The sequence below is a fragment of the Schistocerca gregaria genome, chromosome 6 (assembly GCF_023897955.1).
Source record: "Schistocerca gregaria isolate iqSchGreg1 chromosome 6, iqSchGreg1.2, whole genome shotgun sequence".
NCBI classification, from domain to species: domain Eukaryota; kingdom Metazoa; phylum Arthropoda; class Insecta; order Orthoptera; family Acrididae; genus Schistocerca; species Schistocerca gregaria.
Window position 1 is genome coordinate 59,068,062 of NC_064925.1, and position 18,963 is coordinate 59,087,024.

An 18,963-nucleotide genomic window follows, 5' to 3' on the forward strand; every position below is an offset into this window, starting at 1 on the left:
AAAGTCCGCTACTGGTGCGTGCACGTAGCAGGAGACTTTGGTTCGTTGACAGTTGACACACTTACATTCTTGGCAATCGTTTTGAAATCTTGGCCAGACAAATTGCAGCGGGTGTATGTGGAATGTTGGGCTGATACCAGGATGACACAAGTTATGCTGACTGTCAAAGACGCATTTTCGGAATGTAGTCGGCAAGAATGCACGAGGTTTTCTGGTTGAGAGGTCACAGTACAGTTTGACATCTGCACCGGAAACGTCGGCTAATCGAAATTTCAAATTCGATGAAATATCCTTGAGAAGGTTCTGGCGTCCTTCGTCAGACGCTTGTGCCTTAGCAAGATGAGCGAAATCGAAGGTGCTTGGGATGCTGTTGACCATATTGGCCAAACTATGTTTCACGTCCATGCTGAACTGAGCAATAAATACCAGCTGGTTATGTTGGCGAGAAGAGCAATTGTTATTGTTTTGCAGGAATGCGTAAGTTTGTGATCTGTAAAATTACTAAACTCACTGGCTTCCTATTGCGGTCAAAAGTACTTGATAGTGTTACAGATAGGAAGAAGTTGTATCCCAAACACGCTCCTCTTTTGCTGTGAAGAGAGACAGCTTGTGAAAGTAAAAAGCTAGTGGCTGCTAAGTGGCATCATGGAACTGTTGTAACAGCACACCGATAGCTATTTAGCTTATGTCATTAGTGTGAGAGATGGACCCAGTTCAGGGTAAGTGAGAAGTGCTCCATCTGTTAGTTATCCTTGATTTCGGACCAGCAGATGCTGTGGTCAGTGGTATTTGCAGCTCAACCAAGAATGGCAGATGTCGACGATAGAAACTGAACATGCCAAGGAAGCAGCGCAATTCTCTAGCAGTATCTGGTCAAGCAATTTATAAAATGGCTTCCACTCTTTCAAATGATAGTAGCAAGCACTTAGATGAAATATGTTGCCTTAGGAAATTGACTTGTGACAGAACAAATACGTATATAGTGGTGTTCAGTACTACACCGTATTGTTCTAAGGGCCTGAAAACTTCGATTAAATGGTGTTTGTGCTGCTCTACTGGGGACAAAAAGACAGGACTGTCATCCAAGTATGTGAAACAGAAAGGAAGACATTATAGTACCGAATCGATAAATCACTGTCATGATTGTGCACCATTCCATAAGCGAAATGTAATGAAGAAAATCTCTCAAATAACCAAAAGGAGGCGACGATGACTGTCTTTGGTGTATCATTGTCCACCGCATGAATCTGAGTAAATGCCTTAGCACAACCCAGACACCAAACAGTATGGTTGTATCACCATGTGTAATCACACTGAAGAGCAAAAGAAACTGATACACCTGCCTAATATCATTAGGGCTCTGGCGAGCATACAGAAGTGCCACAACGCGCCATGGCATGGACTCGAATAATGTCTGAAGTAATTCTGGAGGGAACTGACATCATGAATTCTTCAGAGCTGTCCATAAATCCGTAAGAGTATAATGGAATGTAGATCTCTTCTGAACAGCACGTTACAAGGCATATGCTCAATAATGTTCATGTCTGGGAAGTCTGGTAGCCAGCGGAAGTGTTTAGACTCAGAAGAGTGTTACTGGAGCCACTCTGTAGCAATTCTGGACGTGTTGTGTTGTTGTTCTGTAATTGCTCAAGTCCACCGGAATATACGATGAACATGAATGGATGCAGGCGATCAGACCAGGATGCTTACATTTCTGTCACCTATCAGAGTCGTATCTAGACATATCAGGGATCCCACAACACTCCAATTGCACACGCCCCACACGATTACAGAGCTTCTACCAGCTTGAATAGTCCCAATCCATACATGCTCATCCGTTTGATACAATTTGAAATGACCAGGCAACATGTTTCCAGTCATTAAGAGTCCAATGTTGATGTTGACGGCCGATGCAAGGCGTAAAGCTTTGTGTTGTGGAGTCATCAAGGGTACATGAGTGGGCCTTCGGCTTCAAAAACCCATGTAATGATGTTTCGTTGAATGGTTCACATGCTGACACTTGTTGGTGGCCCAGCATTGAAATCCGCAGAAATTTGCAGAAGCGTTGCGCCTCTGTCACGTTGAACGATTCTCTTCAGTCGCCATTGGTCTCGTTCTTGCAGGATCTTTTTCCAGCCACAGCAATGTCGGAGATCTGATGTTTTACCAGATTCCTGATATTCAGGGTACACTCATGGAAAGGTCGTACAGAAAAATCCCTACTTCATTGCTACATCGGAGGTGTCGTGTCCCATCACTCGTGCACTGACTAGGACACCACGTTCAAACTCACTTAAATCTTGATAACCTGGCACTGCAGCAGCAGTAACCGATCTAACAACTGTGCCAGATACTAGTTGTCTTATATAGGCGTTGCCAACCAAAGACCGTATTCTGACTGTCTACAAAACTCTGTATTTGAATACGCATGCCTATAGCAGTTTCTTTTGCGCTTCAGTGTATAATCCTATAATAAGGGTTCTGGGTAAAGCTCTGCTACTGTTTGAGCATTGAATGCATGGTAGACTCCACATATACGCCAAATGCCACACTTCTTTGGCACGGAGTGAGAGGGAGACAACTAGGCCCACTGGGTGGGTGAACAATTCCTTCCTTAAGCATGGCATTAAATTCTGCCTTCACAATAGATAAGCGGTAGCGAGCTAGACATCTAAGTCTAAGTGATGCAGGCAGTTCATCAGTGGTTTTAATGTGGTGTAGACGGTTGTGATTGCTCCAGGTTGTCGCTTCAAGGCTGGAAATTGGTGCAGTAGGTCCACTTACTCACTGCTGGCCACTTTCTTGACCTTGGCTGTGAGCATTACTGTGCTAAATAGCAATGCTGAAGATGTCAGACTTGTGATGGTATTTATGATGCATGTGTTCACCATGTCAAGCAGTAGGTGATAGTACACTAAGAAATCGGCTCCAATGATGGGCTGAGTCACATCCACAATAGTGAAATACCATACAGAGGCATGACACAGTCCAGATATAATTCCATTTGCTGTGTATTGTACGTTTGTACATGAGAGCTGCATGCTGCAGTAAGGCATCTGCTGGCTACTGTGTAATAGTGTTCGAGGAAATGTACATAAGTCTGATCCAGTATCCACTAAATATTTCCGGCCTGAGTTCCTTTCACTTATAAACAGGTACTGCAATTGTGCTCAGTTATCAGATGATACACTTACGCCCAACTGAAACATTTGCATGTCTTGGGAGTAAGATTTTTATAGTCCGTGCATGTTCCTGTCATTGCTGACATGCTGGTACATGATGCTGTCAGTGCACTTCTCCTGCCAGGCATCATCGCATCAGTTATCTTGTCAGCTAATTAGGTCACTGTATCTGAGGGCATCTCACTTCATGATGCTACAATCACCTTTACTTGTGATGGTAGGCAAGTATGCCATAATGCATGTAGCAAGTTCTCAGGTATGGTGCTGGTGTCACTCTTGCTCCTCAAGTACCTTAGATATTGTGATGGTTTTCAGTCACATATGTGATCTTGAGTTAAAACCTGCCTAATACACTCTTCTTCAGAGGTAGAGACTCCATGAATTAATTCCTTCGTCAGCTTTTCATAGGAGTTTGTTGTAGATGGCACAGCTGTCACAGCTTCAATCTCTGTGGCATACTGATGATCTAGGTGACTCAGCACTACCACAAACTCATCGAATCTGTTGTGATTTTGGCGTGAAGAAAACTGGCCTCCACTTGTAGAAACTACAATGTGGGGTTATTTGACCAGAAGGTTGGTCTATACATGGTAAGCCTGGACACTGGCTGTTCTGTCAACTCTGGTGCACCAGTCATAGGAGGAAGCTTAGTTAGTTAGTAGCTTGAGTTCTTCCTGTACTGTAGTGAGGCTAGATCATGTCAGGGTCGCCAGTTTGTCAAGCTGTCTGCTTTTATGTGAGCTGTAGCCTGACTCTTATATAAGCATAAACTCTTGAACAAGGTACAAACAGAAGTTTACGGTACTGCACGGAAACAGTAACTATTAAGTTTAGCAGCTCAGAGAAATTTTACAACTTGTAAAATTTTCTCAGGGGTATAAGAATGAATCTGTATCTTATTTAGTCTGTAACCAAGTAACATGGTAGGAGTATATATCAGAAAGCAATGAATCACAAGACTAAGAATATGCATTTTATGAAGGAAATAAAAATGTTTGATGCCTGCGATGTAAATAATCACATCCGAGGATACAAATTACTACAGGTCCATCTAGCAGTTGATTTGATTTGATTGGCCGTACTGTTAAGAGAGGACTTCACAAAATAAGAAAATTGCTTTAGCTACTGCAAAAAAATGTCGTTTGTCATCCAGCTTATTTCCTGGGCGCTCCAACAGTTCTAAAAGGAGCCATGTCTGTTTCTTCTTTTTTCCCCTTTTTTTCTTGTGTAAATCAGCATTGATGGGACAAAGCCAGAGGGACTCATGCAGCACACTAAAGTGACATGACCACCTCTTTCTGTGCTGGTTAATGCACCTGCCTGCTTTCTTCCTCTCTGTGCAAACACTTTCAAAGTTTTCTTGATGCTACTCAAACCAGATTCATCAATACTATGAATGTTACCCAGTGAAATACTTTCACTGTCCATTACTTCTACAAAATTCAAAAATAATTTTTGCACAACAGGTTGTTAAAACATGTTGCCTCAAGTTTATGTAGTTAATGTCTAGCTTCTGCTTTAAAACACGAACAATCTTGTTCCACCTAGCCATCTTCTGTTTTTTATTGAATCTGTACTCAATACATTTTTTCTCAGCTGTGTGAAATGCAAATTGCCTTAACTCATTCATAGTCATACCAAACATGCATGACTCCTATAGTTTCAGGTGATATATCAGTTCACGTTCCAATGTGGTGTTGAGAGATGACTGGAATCTATCCAATCCTTTTTGGACACTGTTGAAGATTTTGTTCATATTTCTAGCTTGTTTTCTAAGTGTAGCCTGAGTCTGCAAATGTCGTCAATGCCCATGACCATCCCCTCTTACCTCAGGTTACAGCATCTACAGTCTGCTGCATCTGCACTGCATTCCGAGTCTGTCTTGATGATTTCTGTCCTTTATTGCCTGCCGTGGGAGAGAAACTTTAAATACATATATTAGTCCTATATAAATCCATTGCAGTTTTTAACACATTTATCAAATCATTTTTAATGTCTGTTTAATTTATTTTATTATAGAGGCATTTCCTGCTATTGTTATAAAATTTAAGAAATACATGAAATAAATATCTTAATTTATATCAAATTTTACATAAAATCTGGAATCCACATCAGGGTACAAGAACATACTGAGACATGGTATGTAATTTTAGCCTTAAACACCATCTGTGATTCACTTAAAAAGCTTTCCACTACTGCATGCTCTAATTGAATCTTCCACCTCTTAAAACATAGTTAAAATGTGCTTTACAAGATAAATTTCCTCAGGCATGTAATTACCTACAATGATACTGAATGAATGGTATTCTAATCAGTAGTGATGCTTAAAACATGACTTTAGGAAAGATAAAGTCAAATAGTCTCTGCTAGTCAATTGCATCTCTCACCTCCAAGTTGGAGAACCACAGGAACCTGAGTACCTTGTGGAAGAATGGGTACCCAACTGTGGTGGGTGACAGGATGAGGTCAAACAAGAGCGAGAGAAATGGTTCTCCAAAGAATAGGGAGTTAAGCACAGGACCAATTGGAATAAAACATTATTGTTGCAAGTAATTTAACACAGAAAGCCAGACTGCCCTTATGAAGACAAAATAAGATAAGGAACATGGGTAGAATTGGACTTTTAAATTTGGGACATGGAACATACATACCCTGCTTCTACCATGAGCAATGGAAAGGGTAGCTGAAGAAGTGTTAAACTAGTTGCCCTCTAAGAAATCAGATGGAAGGGAAAGGAGAGATTCGGAAGCAAAATTTTACATTATGATAAACATGGGATCATGGTGTTGGCTTCATCGTAGCACAAATATGTGCAAATCTGCGCTTTCCTTTACACTATTTAATGACATAATATACACCTTCACAAGGGAAACTCCTCTTCACCCCTTCAGATTTAGTGATAAGAAAGCCCAGTGGACAGCCTGTCAAAAACTAAACACAGATCAAGTGTGAAAACACAAAGAAGGTGTACTAAACTGCGGAAAAAATGCAAAATAGAAGCAGTGAACAGTGCAAGCACAAGAAGTGCAACATTGAGCATCAACAAACAACCACAGCAGCACGGTTAAGAGGTCATGCTGTTGGGCTGTAAAGTGGACAAGTGATGTTTGAAGGTCCCTCATACTTCTGTATTCAAATTTTTGTGTCATGGTGTAAGGTCTGTCTGCAGCAGCAGAATGTAAGGAAGGGATATAATGAAAGTTGATTCTACACAACTACCCTGTTAACAGCCAATGGAAGTGGCTTTTGAATGGAAATTGCAAACGTTTGATGACAAGGCAACGAGTCAAGTAGATCTCCACCGGACAACCTGTCTAGTGTGTCATACATGGCATTAGTTACAGTACATGCAACATATGACAGGAATCTCTCATCGACACACCTAATTTGTATACCTGGTGAGTGAGATATTCTTCATTGCCCGATTTAGGAATTCATGTGAATGTGATCACTTCCAAGGAAATGATGAAAACATAATAGTCTGTCACATTAGCTGCAACAAATGATCTCAACAGTTTCGTAATCACAGTTTGCATTTTCATGTTTCAGAAGTTGTGTTGTGTTTTGTAAGTTTTGATTCTTGACTTTGTTGTAACATAGTTTACCCATTTATTTGTTGTTTTCATTTCTGTGAGACTTCTGTATGGTATTTCGCCTGCTCTCGTTATTCATCATATTTTCTTTCAACAGTAATGTATTCTTACCACATGAGACATTTTCTTTAACCAGTGTATACTGTAACAACTGCCAAGACTACAGAAACAAAACAAACATTTCAGTAACTGTATGGACAGTTCATAATGTTATGAAAAAAAGTAAATGGCAAAAGGGTGTTTTGAACATTGCTTGCCTGCTTTGTACGTAACACTGTAACCACTCAACCACAACACAATAACTCTTCAGCTTTGTCCAATGTTGTACTTGTTGAGCTTGGACCGTTCACTGTTTCTATTTTTTTTTTTTTTTTTTCGTAGTTCATTTCACCTACTTTCGATTTTCATGCTTGATCTGTGTTCAGCTTTTGACATTGTGTCCACTGGGCCATCTTACCACTAAATCTAAGGGGCATATGATGGGGAGTTTTCTTTACCAGAATAAAAGCAAGATTCCATAATATGACTTTTGAAAATGTATACGTTTCAATAGAAGGATCAATGATGATCTGATGCATGCCTTTTACGATAACTGCATGAAGTCCATGAAGGGATACCTGTACATGATGAAAGAATAGTCCTGGGAGATTATAGTGCAAAGCTTGGAGAAGAACAATCTTACCATGCCATTTGTAAGGAAAGCTTGCACGAGAAAACAGCAAGTAAACACATGTAACCCCAACCCCTCACGCTGCCCCCCCCCCCCCCCCCCCCCCCCACAAAAAAGTTATTCACAAATGGAACTGGAAAATTCCACAAACAAATGATACAAATCTAATTGACCATATATTGGTATCCAAAAATGGTCATGTGGCATTGAAAATATATGCTAATTTGAGGAAGTAATCTCAAATTTGGACCACTACCTTGTAACTGGAAAAATGAGGAAAAGGATTGCTGTGGAATTTGAAGGGAAAGCTAGGGGAATTCTGAAATGAAATGTAGACAAACTGGAAGATAGAGATAGAGCTTTTGAATATCAGAATAAATTGAAACAGAAACTCAGTGGAGTACAGTGATGAGATAGATAAGGAATGGTAATGTATTAAGAATAATATCATAACTATGGCAAAGGATGTAACAGGAGAATTCAGAAGATCTAGAAATGTGGAGTGGTATGATGATGAATATAGACAGGTAGTGTAGCAGAAGAAAAAAGCAAGACTAAAATGTCTCCAACAAAATACACGAATTAACCAAGTCAGGACCTAAAAAGAAAGACAGAAGACCTGAAAGAGTGTTGTTATGGAAATAAGAGAGGGATATTTTATAAGTAGCTAAAAGAAGGAACACAATGGTATAGGCCTAAAATAATGGACTTAAACAGAAGGATCACTCTGTTGAATGTGGCATATCCAGAATCTTATACAACAGATTGGTACCATATGTGGAAGATATATTGGATGATTATCAATGTTGCTTTAGGTCTAATAGATCATCTCTGTACCAAATATTTGTACTGGCACAACTACAGGAAAAAGCATATGAAAATAATACAGAACTTGGGAGTATCTACCTGGACTTCAATCAGGCTTTTGATATCTAGTTAGGGAAGATATATTAGAAGATATAAAACTGCTTGGCATATCATCCAAATATACAGGGTGAGTCAGGCGGAAAGGTACATGCTTTGAGGCATGATGGTATTAATGATTCTTAACAAAATACGTCATGTAGATGTATGCCCTATTCCGAATGATTTCCAGGATGGAACTCAACTAATATCACTATTGTATGTATTTCTTGAATAACTCAAAAACCGCACTCTCCAGTGAAAATATGTCACAGTATAAAATTAAACTACAGTAAATTTCCTACAAAAAAGGTCCTATTCATTCCTTTTTATAGAACTAATGGTTTGTGTGAAGACAGCATGAGAATGTTGAAAAACTTGCTCGACGTCCTGTAACTTACGTTGTTTTTGTAGACTTGATAGATGACAAGTGTCCCACATCAAACAGTTTATCTCAGCTTGCTCTACACTACTGTGGTACACTGTAAACAGTGACAATGTTTGATAGTACAGGAAATAAATAACAATATTAAATGTGTTCTATCCCGGGAACCATTCGGAGTAGGGCATACGTCCATATGAAGGTTTTTATTCAGTATCACTATCACTCTCAAAGCATGTACCTTTCCTCCTGACTCACCCTGTATTTTGGTTTTTAAAGCAACCTTGGCAGGTTACAATGAAATGGTGAGAGTGGATGGGGAATTAACTGACTCTTCCCAGTAGGAATAAAGGAGTTAGGCAAGGTAATGCTCTTTCCACAATGCTATTCAATTTGACCTTAGAAACAGTTATACAAAAACTGCAAATATCTGGACATGTAGATATCAGAACCATATAGTTGGCTGCATATGCTGATTGTGTTACAATTATTATTAGATGCAGGATGTCATTGGAGAGATTAGTGGTGGAACTGAAAGAAGCCACACAGCATAGGGGAACAGAAATTAACAAATTTAAAACTAAATATATGGAATTCCATAAAACAGGGGACAATAACCTGGACAATTTGTCAGCAGGAGGTTTTAATTTTACAAAGCAGGTCTCCTAGTGGAAACTGACAGGAAGAAGATTAAAAGGAAGACCACTTAAATGATGGCAGGATGATTTGGAAGAAAACATCAGAGCACTAGGAATCAGAGGATGGCAAAGGAAAGCAAACAAAAGGGTAGAATGGAAGGAAATTGTAAAGAAGGCAAAGATCCATGCAGGCACAAGATGCTACAAGAAGAAGACTACTGAATGAATATGTTTTCCTTCACAGCAAAAAGACAGAAGCCAGTAGTTTGTTGCCATATATGTAGGAAAAGGATTGCCAGTCTATGTTTCTAAACAGTATGGTGTAAGTGGTACCACTAATTTAGTTTAGTCCAAAATCTTACTATGTCATTTTACCCAAGTATGTCATTATAACCTTACTTCCCCTAGTACTGGCACTAGGAGGCTTGTTTCAACATGTATGACAACTGTTATTTGTTTTCATCAATTGACTGTTCTGTTGGTTCTTGGTAGAGTGTTTTACACATTATGAACCTAAGAATACATGGCACTGGTTTAATATTTTAAAATTATGGAGTATTACACCAGTGTTGTGTGTTTTTCATTCATGATATATTTGTCCACCATAATACCGGTACATTGTTTCTGTTGTAGTTTATGCAGATTAATGCAGCTAAATGAAAGGTAACAACTATTTAAGGGAAATAATAAACTTATGCTTTATTTGCACAACACATATTAATACATTTGACTACCAAATTATATTACATTGCCCCATCAACAAACACTGAAAATGTAGAGTCTAATGCACTCTGCACATCATATCTTGTGCGCCACTATGCACTCTGGAAAATGTTTGTTCACATATCCCCAGCACTCCCCCTTGAACAAACATTTTTCAGGTACTCAACACTATACATCCCAGGTTAAACCATAATGTTTCACCAGCTTCTGAAATTTGTCCTTCTGAGAGGCTTGGTTAGGAAATCAGATAACATTTCTTCTGTGCATATAGATAACTGAGGATTATATTCCCCTGTTCCACATGATGTCTTATAAAGTGATACCTTATGTCAATATGTTTGGATCTTACACTGGTGACATTATTTTTTGCAAGTTTAACAGCTCCCATATTGTCACAAAATACCACAGTTGGCTTTAATGTTGGATTGGATTCCATTTCATCAGTGTATGGATCCAAAGACCTTCTTGGATAGTGGAGACGAGGCCATATATTCAGCTTCTACAGTACTCAAAGCAACAGTTCTTTGTTTCTTACAAGACCATGTTATCAATCCTCCCGTTAGTTTAAAACAACTTCCAGAGATGGAGTGTCTGCTTTCCAACTCATTTCCCCAGTCTGAACCACTGTATCCTTCCAAATTTACATTTCCAGTTTTAGAATATTTTAATTTATAATCAGCAGTTCCATTTAAATATCTGAATATTCTCTTGACTGCCATCCAGTATTTTTCTCTCGGATCACTGCAAAACTTGCTTACTGCATTTGTGGCAAATGCAATGTCTAGTCTGGAAGTCTGTACTAAGTACAGTAGACTTTGTACAGCTTCCAAATAGGGTACACTTTCCTTACATTTCTTGTCATCAGTTATTGTCAGTTTTTCGTTGCTTTCAATAGGAATAGAAACAGGTTTACAATTTTCCATATTGAACTTTTCTAAGATCTTCCTTGTGTACAGAGATTGATCACTCCATAATTCTTCTCTGTTGGCACTTCTTAGAATCTTCATGCCTAAATAGTGATTAATTTTCCCTAAAACATGCATTTTAAATTCTGACCATAACTGTTCTTTAAAAAATTACATCTGGCTTTCACTATTGGTTAAAATAAAAAAAAATCATCTACCCATATGACCATGATTGCAATTTTTTCATTGCTCCTTTTATGATATATATTGGGAGCTGCCTTTGACTGTAAGTAACATGCCTAGTTTTATCAAACTTTTATGCAAACATTTATTCCAGTAATGCCACTTTGCTTTAATCCATGTATGCCTTTCTTCAAACACCAAATCCTCTTTCCCTTGATAAGGTCACTTAACTTCATCAGTTGGAATAACGTATATTTCCTCTTCCAGTCTCCCATTCAGGTAGGCTGTTTTCACATCCATTTGATGAAATAATAAGTCTTTCTTTACTGCCAGAGCTACAAGCTATCTTAATGATGAATACTGCACCACTGGTGAGAAAGTTTCATTGTAATCTATTCCTTCTTTCTGGGAATATCCTTTAACTACCAATCTGGCTTTGAATTTTGGTACTGCACCCTCAGGATTTTTAACACTAAACACCCATCTTGTTCTTAGTTGCTTTTTATTTTCATGCATATCAATCCATTCATATGTATTATTATCCACAAAAGACTGCAGCTCCTTTTCAATAGCCTTTTTCCAAAGCAATTGAACTTGCTAAAGCTTCATCAACTGTGATTAGTTCATTGTTGATTGTTTGGGCAGCATACATTTCATAATCTGGATATTCTTTTGGTTTTGCTATACGTGAAGACCACCTTAAACTGACTTCCTCTGCTGAATCTTCTTCCCCAATTTGATTCTCGGATGGCACATCAGCTTCCACTTTATTCTCGTGTTCTTCTATTTCAGTTTCCATCTCTGTTTCAGTACTATCACACATTGTGCTTGGTTGCATTACTGTATCATTTTGACTACTTTCCTTTATTTTATGTATATAATCCTCCCAAAATACTACATCTCTACTACTTATTATCTTCTTATTCACAGGATTATAAAATCTCAAGCCTTTTGAATACTCACAGAAGCCAACAAAAATATATTTTTGAGATTTTGCATCCCACGTTCCTCTTATTGGTTTTGGAATCTGAACCATGGCTTCACATCCAACGACTTTTAAGTGCTTTAGATCTGGTTTCTTCCCAGTCCATACTTCATAAGGCGTCTTGTGTCTCACAGCTTTGGTAGGTAATCTGTTAATTAAATACACTGCTATCGACACAGCCTCTGCCCTAAAACACTTAGATAGCTCAGCATCAGTTAACATACTTCTTGCCTTTTCTACAATGGTTCTGTTGGCTCGTTTTGCAACTCCATTCTGAGAAGGACTGTAGCGAATGGTAGTCTGATATCTAATACCCATTCAATTCAACTCTTCCTTAAACAGTCTCTTTACATATTCTGATCCATTGTCTGATCTAATAATTTTAATTTCCTCCCCCGTCTGTCTTTCGACCATTTTCCAATAAACCTTCACTTGAACCTTGCTGCTTATAAAATAAGCGTGCATGTATCTAGAAAAATCATCTATGAATGTCAGGAAATAGAAGCTACCTCCTAAAGATTCGTTCTCCATAGGTCCACAGGGATCTGAATGTATGAGCTGCATGTCTTTGGTAGATCTGCTCTGACTCAATTTAAATGGCAATCTATCCTGCTTCCCTTGCAAAAACACCTCACATTGAACATTATACATTCTATAATTTTCCATCCAAGTTGCCATATTCTTCAGTAAAGTCATACTTTTCCTATTCAAATGTCCAAGTCTCCTATGCCACAAGAAATCTTTTGCTGCATAAACAGAGTGCTTTCCTGTTTTGGCAGTATTTGGAACTGTGTTCACTTTGTAAACACGTCTTACATTACTTGCAGTAGGTACAATATCACCACAAGAGTAGTTCACACCTTAACTTAGATCCGTCAACTGTAGAAATTCCAATATCAGTCCTTGACTGAACATCATACAAACCTGACAGAGCTTTGGTAATCTGCACAAATGTTCCTGAATCTAGGAACCATTCTGCATGATCGTCACTCGCTTCATTAAAAGAGTAAAAAACAGAAAATGCCTTACCTTTATCGGTAGCCTTTCTCTCAGGGCTACTAGAATTAACATGCTTCTTTTCTTTTATACTTAACTTTTCGTTACACTTTGAAGCAATACCATAACTTGGGGTGAATTGGTACAGAAAGTGAAATTTTTACTGAAAATAAATATCAAAATATTGTACTATAATTTTGAAATTTTAAATACAGCATCTCTAGTCCTTCTTACAGCGATGTGTTACATGAATGAAAATGCTGTACCATAACCCTTCTTCAAATTTTGATCTGAATTGTGTTCCAAATCACCCCAAGCATTTCACTAAGAAAAATGCATTTATACTGCCTCAACTTTGTATTAATTATTCCCAATATATATTTTTTTATATTAGCGACCAGCTTTATTAACCATTAAGTCTCTGAGCTTACAAATACTTTCCTAAGACAATGATGTTACAAAAAACAAACCATATCACTCATTACTTAATACAACACTTTACATTGCGTGATGTCATTGCCTTCAAGAGTTTTAAATATCACTCTACCTCGTCGGAAACCAGTTCCTTGTAACTTCATTACAACTTGTGCTTTTGACAACACACACATGTCCACAACATCTGGAAAAAAAAGTATTCTTGTTTCTCACTAATTTTATTCCTCATGAAATTAACTTGAATGTTGTTATGCAGCTCCATAGCCTCAATCCTTCTTACATATAATATTGAATGGTTAATCTCTGCAACAGGAAACTTCACCAAGACAAAATCGTTTTTGGCCACTGTCATTGGAGGGGCCTCAGAAGGTCCAGGTCCATATTCCTCTTCAATTGTTGTCTCAGATATTATAGTTTCTTTCTCCAAAACTTTGGGATCATCAGCTTCCTTCTCCTTGCTGTCCTCACCAATATCGTCTGAAATTTCTGTCTGTGACATGACAGTTTTTGCAGGGAGAGCTTCCAGTTTTCCACCATGAGCTTTTTTGGGTTGGGAATTAACAGATCCATAACGAACATCTTTCAAGTGTTCCACAAAGGCTTCAGGCCATACCTGCATTGGGCCACCTGTCTCGTTTTCCAAACTGCTAACAGGTAAGAGAGAAAGAACTTTTCCTGGATTGAAAGGTATGATACCAGAAGCACGAAATCTTGCAATAACATTCTCTCACCGAGTGAGGTGGCGCAGTGGTTAGACACTGGACTCGCATTCGGGAGGGCGACGGTTCAATTCCGCGTCCGGCCATCTTGATTTAGGTTTTTCGTGATTTCCCTAAATCACTCCAGGCAAATATCGGGATGGTTCCTCTGAAAAGGCACGGCCGACTTCCTTCCCCATCCTTCCCTAATGAGACCGATGACCACGTTGTCTGGTCTCCTTCCCCAAACAACCAACCAAACCAACCAACATTCTCTCGAATTTTCTCACCCATGTGGTGAAATGTCGCCTTCAATGTCTTAGGCAAGTCGCTTTTGGGAAGAACACCCCTGTTTCCTTTCTTCCACTCAGTCAAAGCTTTTCGGCAAGCTACTTTAATTGGGCGAAAGAATGCCACATCTAGAGGCTGACAGATGTGTGTTGCATTTGGCGGGAGCAACACTAACTTAATATTCTCCTTCTCACATTGAGAGACTACAAACAAGGAAATGTGGCTTGAGAGACTGTCTCCTATCAGAACTTTGACCCCCGCAAGCCTTCTAAGTTACGAAAAGCTATTGTCTGAAACCAATCTTAAAATATCCTGAGGTCAAACCAACCACTTTGGTTTCTTTTGCAGGCTGTACCATTTACTCCACCTTCAGTCCAGGTTGGATACAGATGAGTGGCCTTGTAAACTACATAAGGTGGCCCACGAACTAAAAAGTTTGGAGACCCCCGCTCTAGAGGGTGGTTTCCATTAGTTACACCAAAGTATCACTCCAAAGCAAAGATGATTTGTTGAAATGGGTACCGTGTTCCATTTCACGCCAGCGGTTCTAAATCACCTCAAGTGACTGTATGTCCAATTTTCGGGCATCTAAAACATCCTATTGGCTTCTTCTTGTTGTACTAAGAGTATAAAGCCGAACCAGTTTCTTTTTCTGAAGCATTAGAATTTGGTTCATTTTTCATGTCCTGTAGAATATTTACTTTAACACTATCCGCTGTAATGGATATTCCCGAACTTTCCAAACCCATAATCATTGGCGAATATTTATCTGGCAGTCCAGCTAATAATAAAGTTCCAGTCCATTCATCCGCAATTTCAAAACCAATATTCCTCAGACGATTGGAGATTGAAATTGTTTTATTCACGTATTCATCCACGCTTTTACACTTATTCAATCTTGTGGTTATCAGCTCACGAAGTAATCCTACTTTTCTGGTTAAACCACCATCTTCAAATGCGTTTTTCAGTTTGTCCCATAACTCCATTGCTGATGTAGTCTTTTCTATGTGAACATAATTCGCTGGATCAATCAAAAGGATTAGTTTTGATTTCGCCTTGCGATTCTTAGTAGCAAAACTTGATTCTGTAGGTGCCAATTTACCATTTATGACGTCCCATAAGTCATCCAAGTGCAAATACGCTCAATGGCAAATTTCCAGGTCGCCTAATTTTCGCGCCCTACAAGCCGCTCTGTTTGCTATATCCCCCTGTGTCGTACTCATTTTACAATGTTCTTCTTCGTATAGCGTACACAATCCAAGTTTATACGAACTTCCACGCAACTTTTGCCCAAATACACGTCACCTTAAAGCTTATCATCTCGCTCTAATCCAGTACCTGGGCCCATGACCTGTTGTATTTATGCAGATTAACGCAGCTAAATGACAGGTAACAACTATTTACGGGACAAAATAAACTTATGCTTTATTTGCACAACACATATTAATACATTTGGCTACAAAATTATATTACGTTGCCCCATCAACAAACACGGAACATATATATTCCATATATTCCATATTCTGCACATCATATCTTGTGCGCTACTATGCACGCCAGAAAATGTTTGTGCACATATCCCCAACAGTTTCCAACACTACAGGTAATTACTCTGTGCACTTTTATGTCTTTGTAATTCAGCAGTATTCTAAAGCAAGTTGGTTTTCAAGTCAAGCTCATGAACTGTTGAATGAATTGCTGAGTACTGTGAACAGTCTTTTTATTGTCAAACAAGATTTAATTCATATTTTCTTCTTTATTGTCGAAGCAATGTTGCATATCTGTCACATCTCACAAATGTTTCTAACTTTAATATTTCAGACTCAAAATATTTGAAAAAAAAAGTTAATTATCATGTCTGCTATTGTTATTTTAGCAGGGTTTGTATCAATAATGCTGTCATTTATCTGTACATTATTTTGCAATGCGTCTTTTGTTTTTCCTGTAAAGGTCTTTCTTAAGCATAACAAAACTCCTCACAAATCTCAGTACTTCATAAGCAAAGGCTGTGATTATTCTTCTTTAGTGAGAATTCGGCAGATCGAGAGTCCGACATTATAAAATTACCTACCCAAGATAACCGCCGAGTGAGATCACAGGCATTTTCTTCGTTCGCTGAAAGAACTTATTTGAGAGGAAATAGTGTCAAATTGAATGTTTCTTTGTTTCGTATATTTGCTATAGTGTCCGTTCTTGTCATACAACTGAATATTAGCGTCTAGCAGAGCTAGTTCTTGAAACTACTTCGTGTTATCTGAAGTTTCTACAATAGCGACAGAACCCGAAATTTTGCGTGGCATAAAGACAAAAAGTTCTATTCAAAAATTCGTCGTACCCCAAAATTCATTAAAAAAAGACAGCTACTAGTTTCATCAGTGTCTACTGTCGCAATAAAAGTGTAATTAAGCGTTTCTAAATCGTATTTAACTAACACATTTCGTACTGATTACTAGTTAGATATACACGATTAAGGCCTAAATTTCCCGAGCTATAAACTTTTAAAACCTGACCATACACTCTTGATAACGTAAATTCTCTAAAAGCAAAGTAATTACTAATTCATTCTTCTGTCATTGTATCCCTAATCAATACAAAAACAACAACAACCGCACATAAGAGCCTTGTGTCGCTTTTTGTTTACATATAGCCAATCTCACGTCCTCGGCAAATTAAAAACATTATTCAAACTTACTTATTCTTTAGGAACTGACCATGACTGAGAAATGTGGGAGGTGTTATACGGTAGTGAGTAGAGGGATTTGTTGCCAATCTAGTATGAAATATTTTCACTGGGGGGGGGGGGGATGTAGCAGGGAGAATGTTAGCAGAACAGAAGAGGCTCTCTCCTTGTACTGCAGAATATCCAGTAGGAAGATTTTGATTGGGGAACAGGAAAAGAAAATCTTTGCCCTTCAGGTACAGTTTGAGGAAGCAAGGAAGGAACTGAGAAGCATCAAGGGAGACAGGGGGAGGAGGGTGGCTGGGAAATGGCAGCTGGTAGGAGGATAGGAAGAAAGAGAACATGATCTGACAGTTTTATCATCAACACCAAAAACAGGTATCAGTGGGTGTCCACCGCCTCCAAATGCTTAATAAATGTGAACACGATCCATGGTAGTCAGTAATGGCATGTTTATTTTATCGTGCAATTAGCTAGTTTTGACTAAGCACCATTGTCAATTACATCTGAAAATACAGATGTTACAAATGTGCTGGACAATGATGCTTAGGCGAAATTAGATAATCGGTCAATATAATAACCACTTCATTACAGGCTACTATGGACCATGTTTACATTTATTAAACATAATTATCTGCTGATGCTTGTTTGTCCATTTGAGTACCTCCAATATCATTATCCCTGTTGCTTACTATTCTAGCAACCAAAGGAAATTTGGGAAATCAAAATCATATGTTTTGTAGCATACATATGTGAGTAAGCACTTTCAGTTTCATGATGAAATTTTAAACTGGCAGTGTATGGTTGAATATGCAAGATATAAAATGCACTCAGACTAATATCTTTACTGTCAAACAAAGCGGAAACTATACCAGATTATATACACTAGTAATAATTTGTTGTTGGCATATATACAGAAGCAGCCTGAAGTGACTGCTTCTACTTATCAACATATAACAGTAATGAGGACTTGTCCCACATCCCCAAAGGTCCTCCTTCATGATGGGGTTTAAGAAACAAGTGCATGTGTGGTTAAATTTTTAGTCTGCAGTGATTTATACCCTGACAGTAAACTCCCTGACATATTTAACCTATCTCACGTAGCAGGACTCATAGGGCCTGACCTTCACCTTTAATAGGAAAATTTCCATCCACAGTGCTATTCGAGCAACTACCCAACTTGACTCAAAGCTACAATCCACCCATTCTAACTACTGTTCCATTACTTTATAGTTTCTGACTAATTTATTGGATGAAGCACCTACACTATGTGCTTGAAACTGACTGCTTTATGAAGGATATAAAAGGGCCAATAACATGAATCAATACTAAACTGGATTGATAAGCTGGGTAAACTTCTATGCAACAGCATAACTTTTTAGTTAGCAAATGACTTGGTATGAATAATTCTTGCAATGGTTTTTTTAAAATTCTTAAGATATATGAAGCATGCAGTTTTCTGGTCATTATCATAATTTTTTTTTGTTTCATAGCTATTGTTGAAAAACTGAATATATCGTGGATCGAAAAAAAAAATGTATTTTTACTGTAAGCTTTGAGTTATGGCTGAGATGCAAACACTTGATAGACATTCAAGATTCTATAGGAGCACTTGTCCATTTGTTACTGGCTGAATGTATTTTACCTGGTCTTCCTCATTTCTTCATTTCATGTCTTGAATGGACTATAGTCATAGATA

At 38.3% G+C, this 18,963-nt stretch overlaps 1 protein-coding gene across 2 annotated transcripts in view; it reads left to right on the plus strand.

Moving 5' to 3' along the window:
* LOC126278542 (uncharacterized) overlaps positions 1–18,963 on the plus strand; it is a 93,452-nt gene that overhangs the window by 50,667 nt on the left and 23,822 nt on the right. Inside the window, exon 1 of one of the 2 annotated variants that reach the window (XM_049978719.1) lies at positions 16,091–16,187. The exons of the other annotated variant lie outside the window; for it this stretch is intronic. Within the exon in view, the coding sequence (XP_049834676.1) occupies positions 16,134–16,187 (54 nt within the window). The 5' untranslated portion in view covers positions 16,091–16,133. Of the gene's footprint in view, positions 1–16,090; positions 16,188–18,963 lie in introns of those variants that run through there. 2 annotated transcript variants of the gene reach the window in all.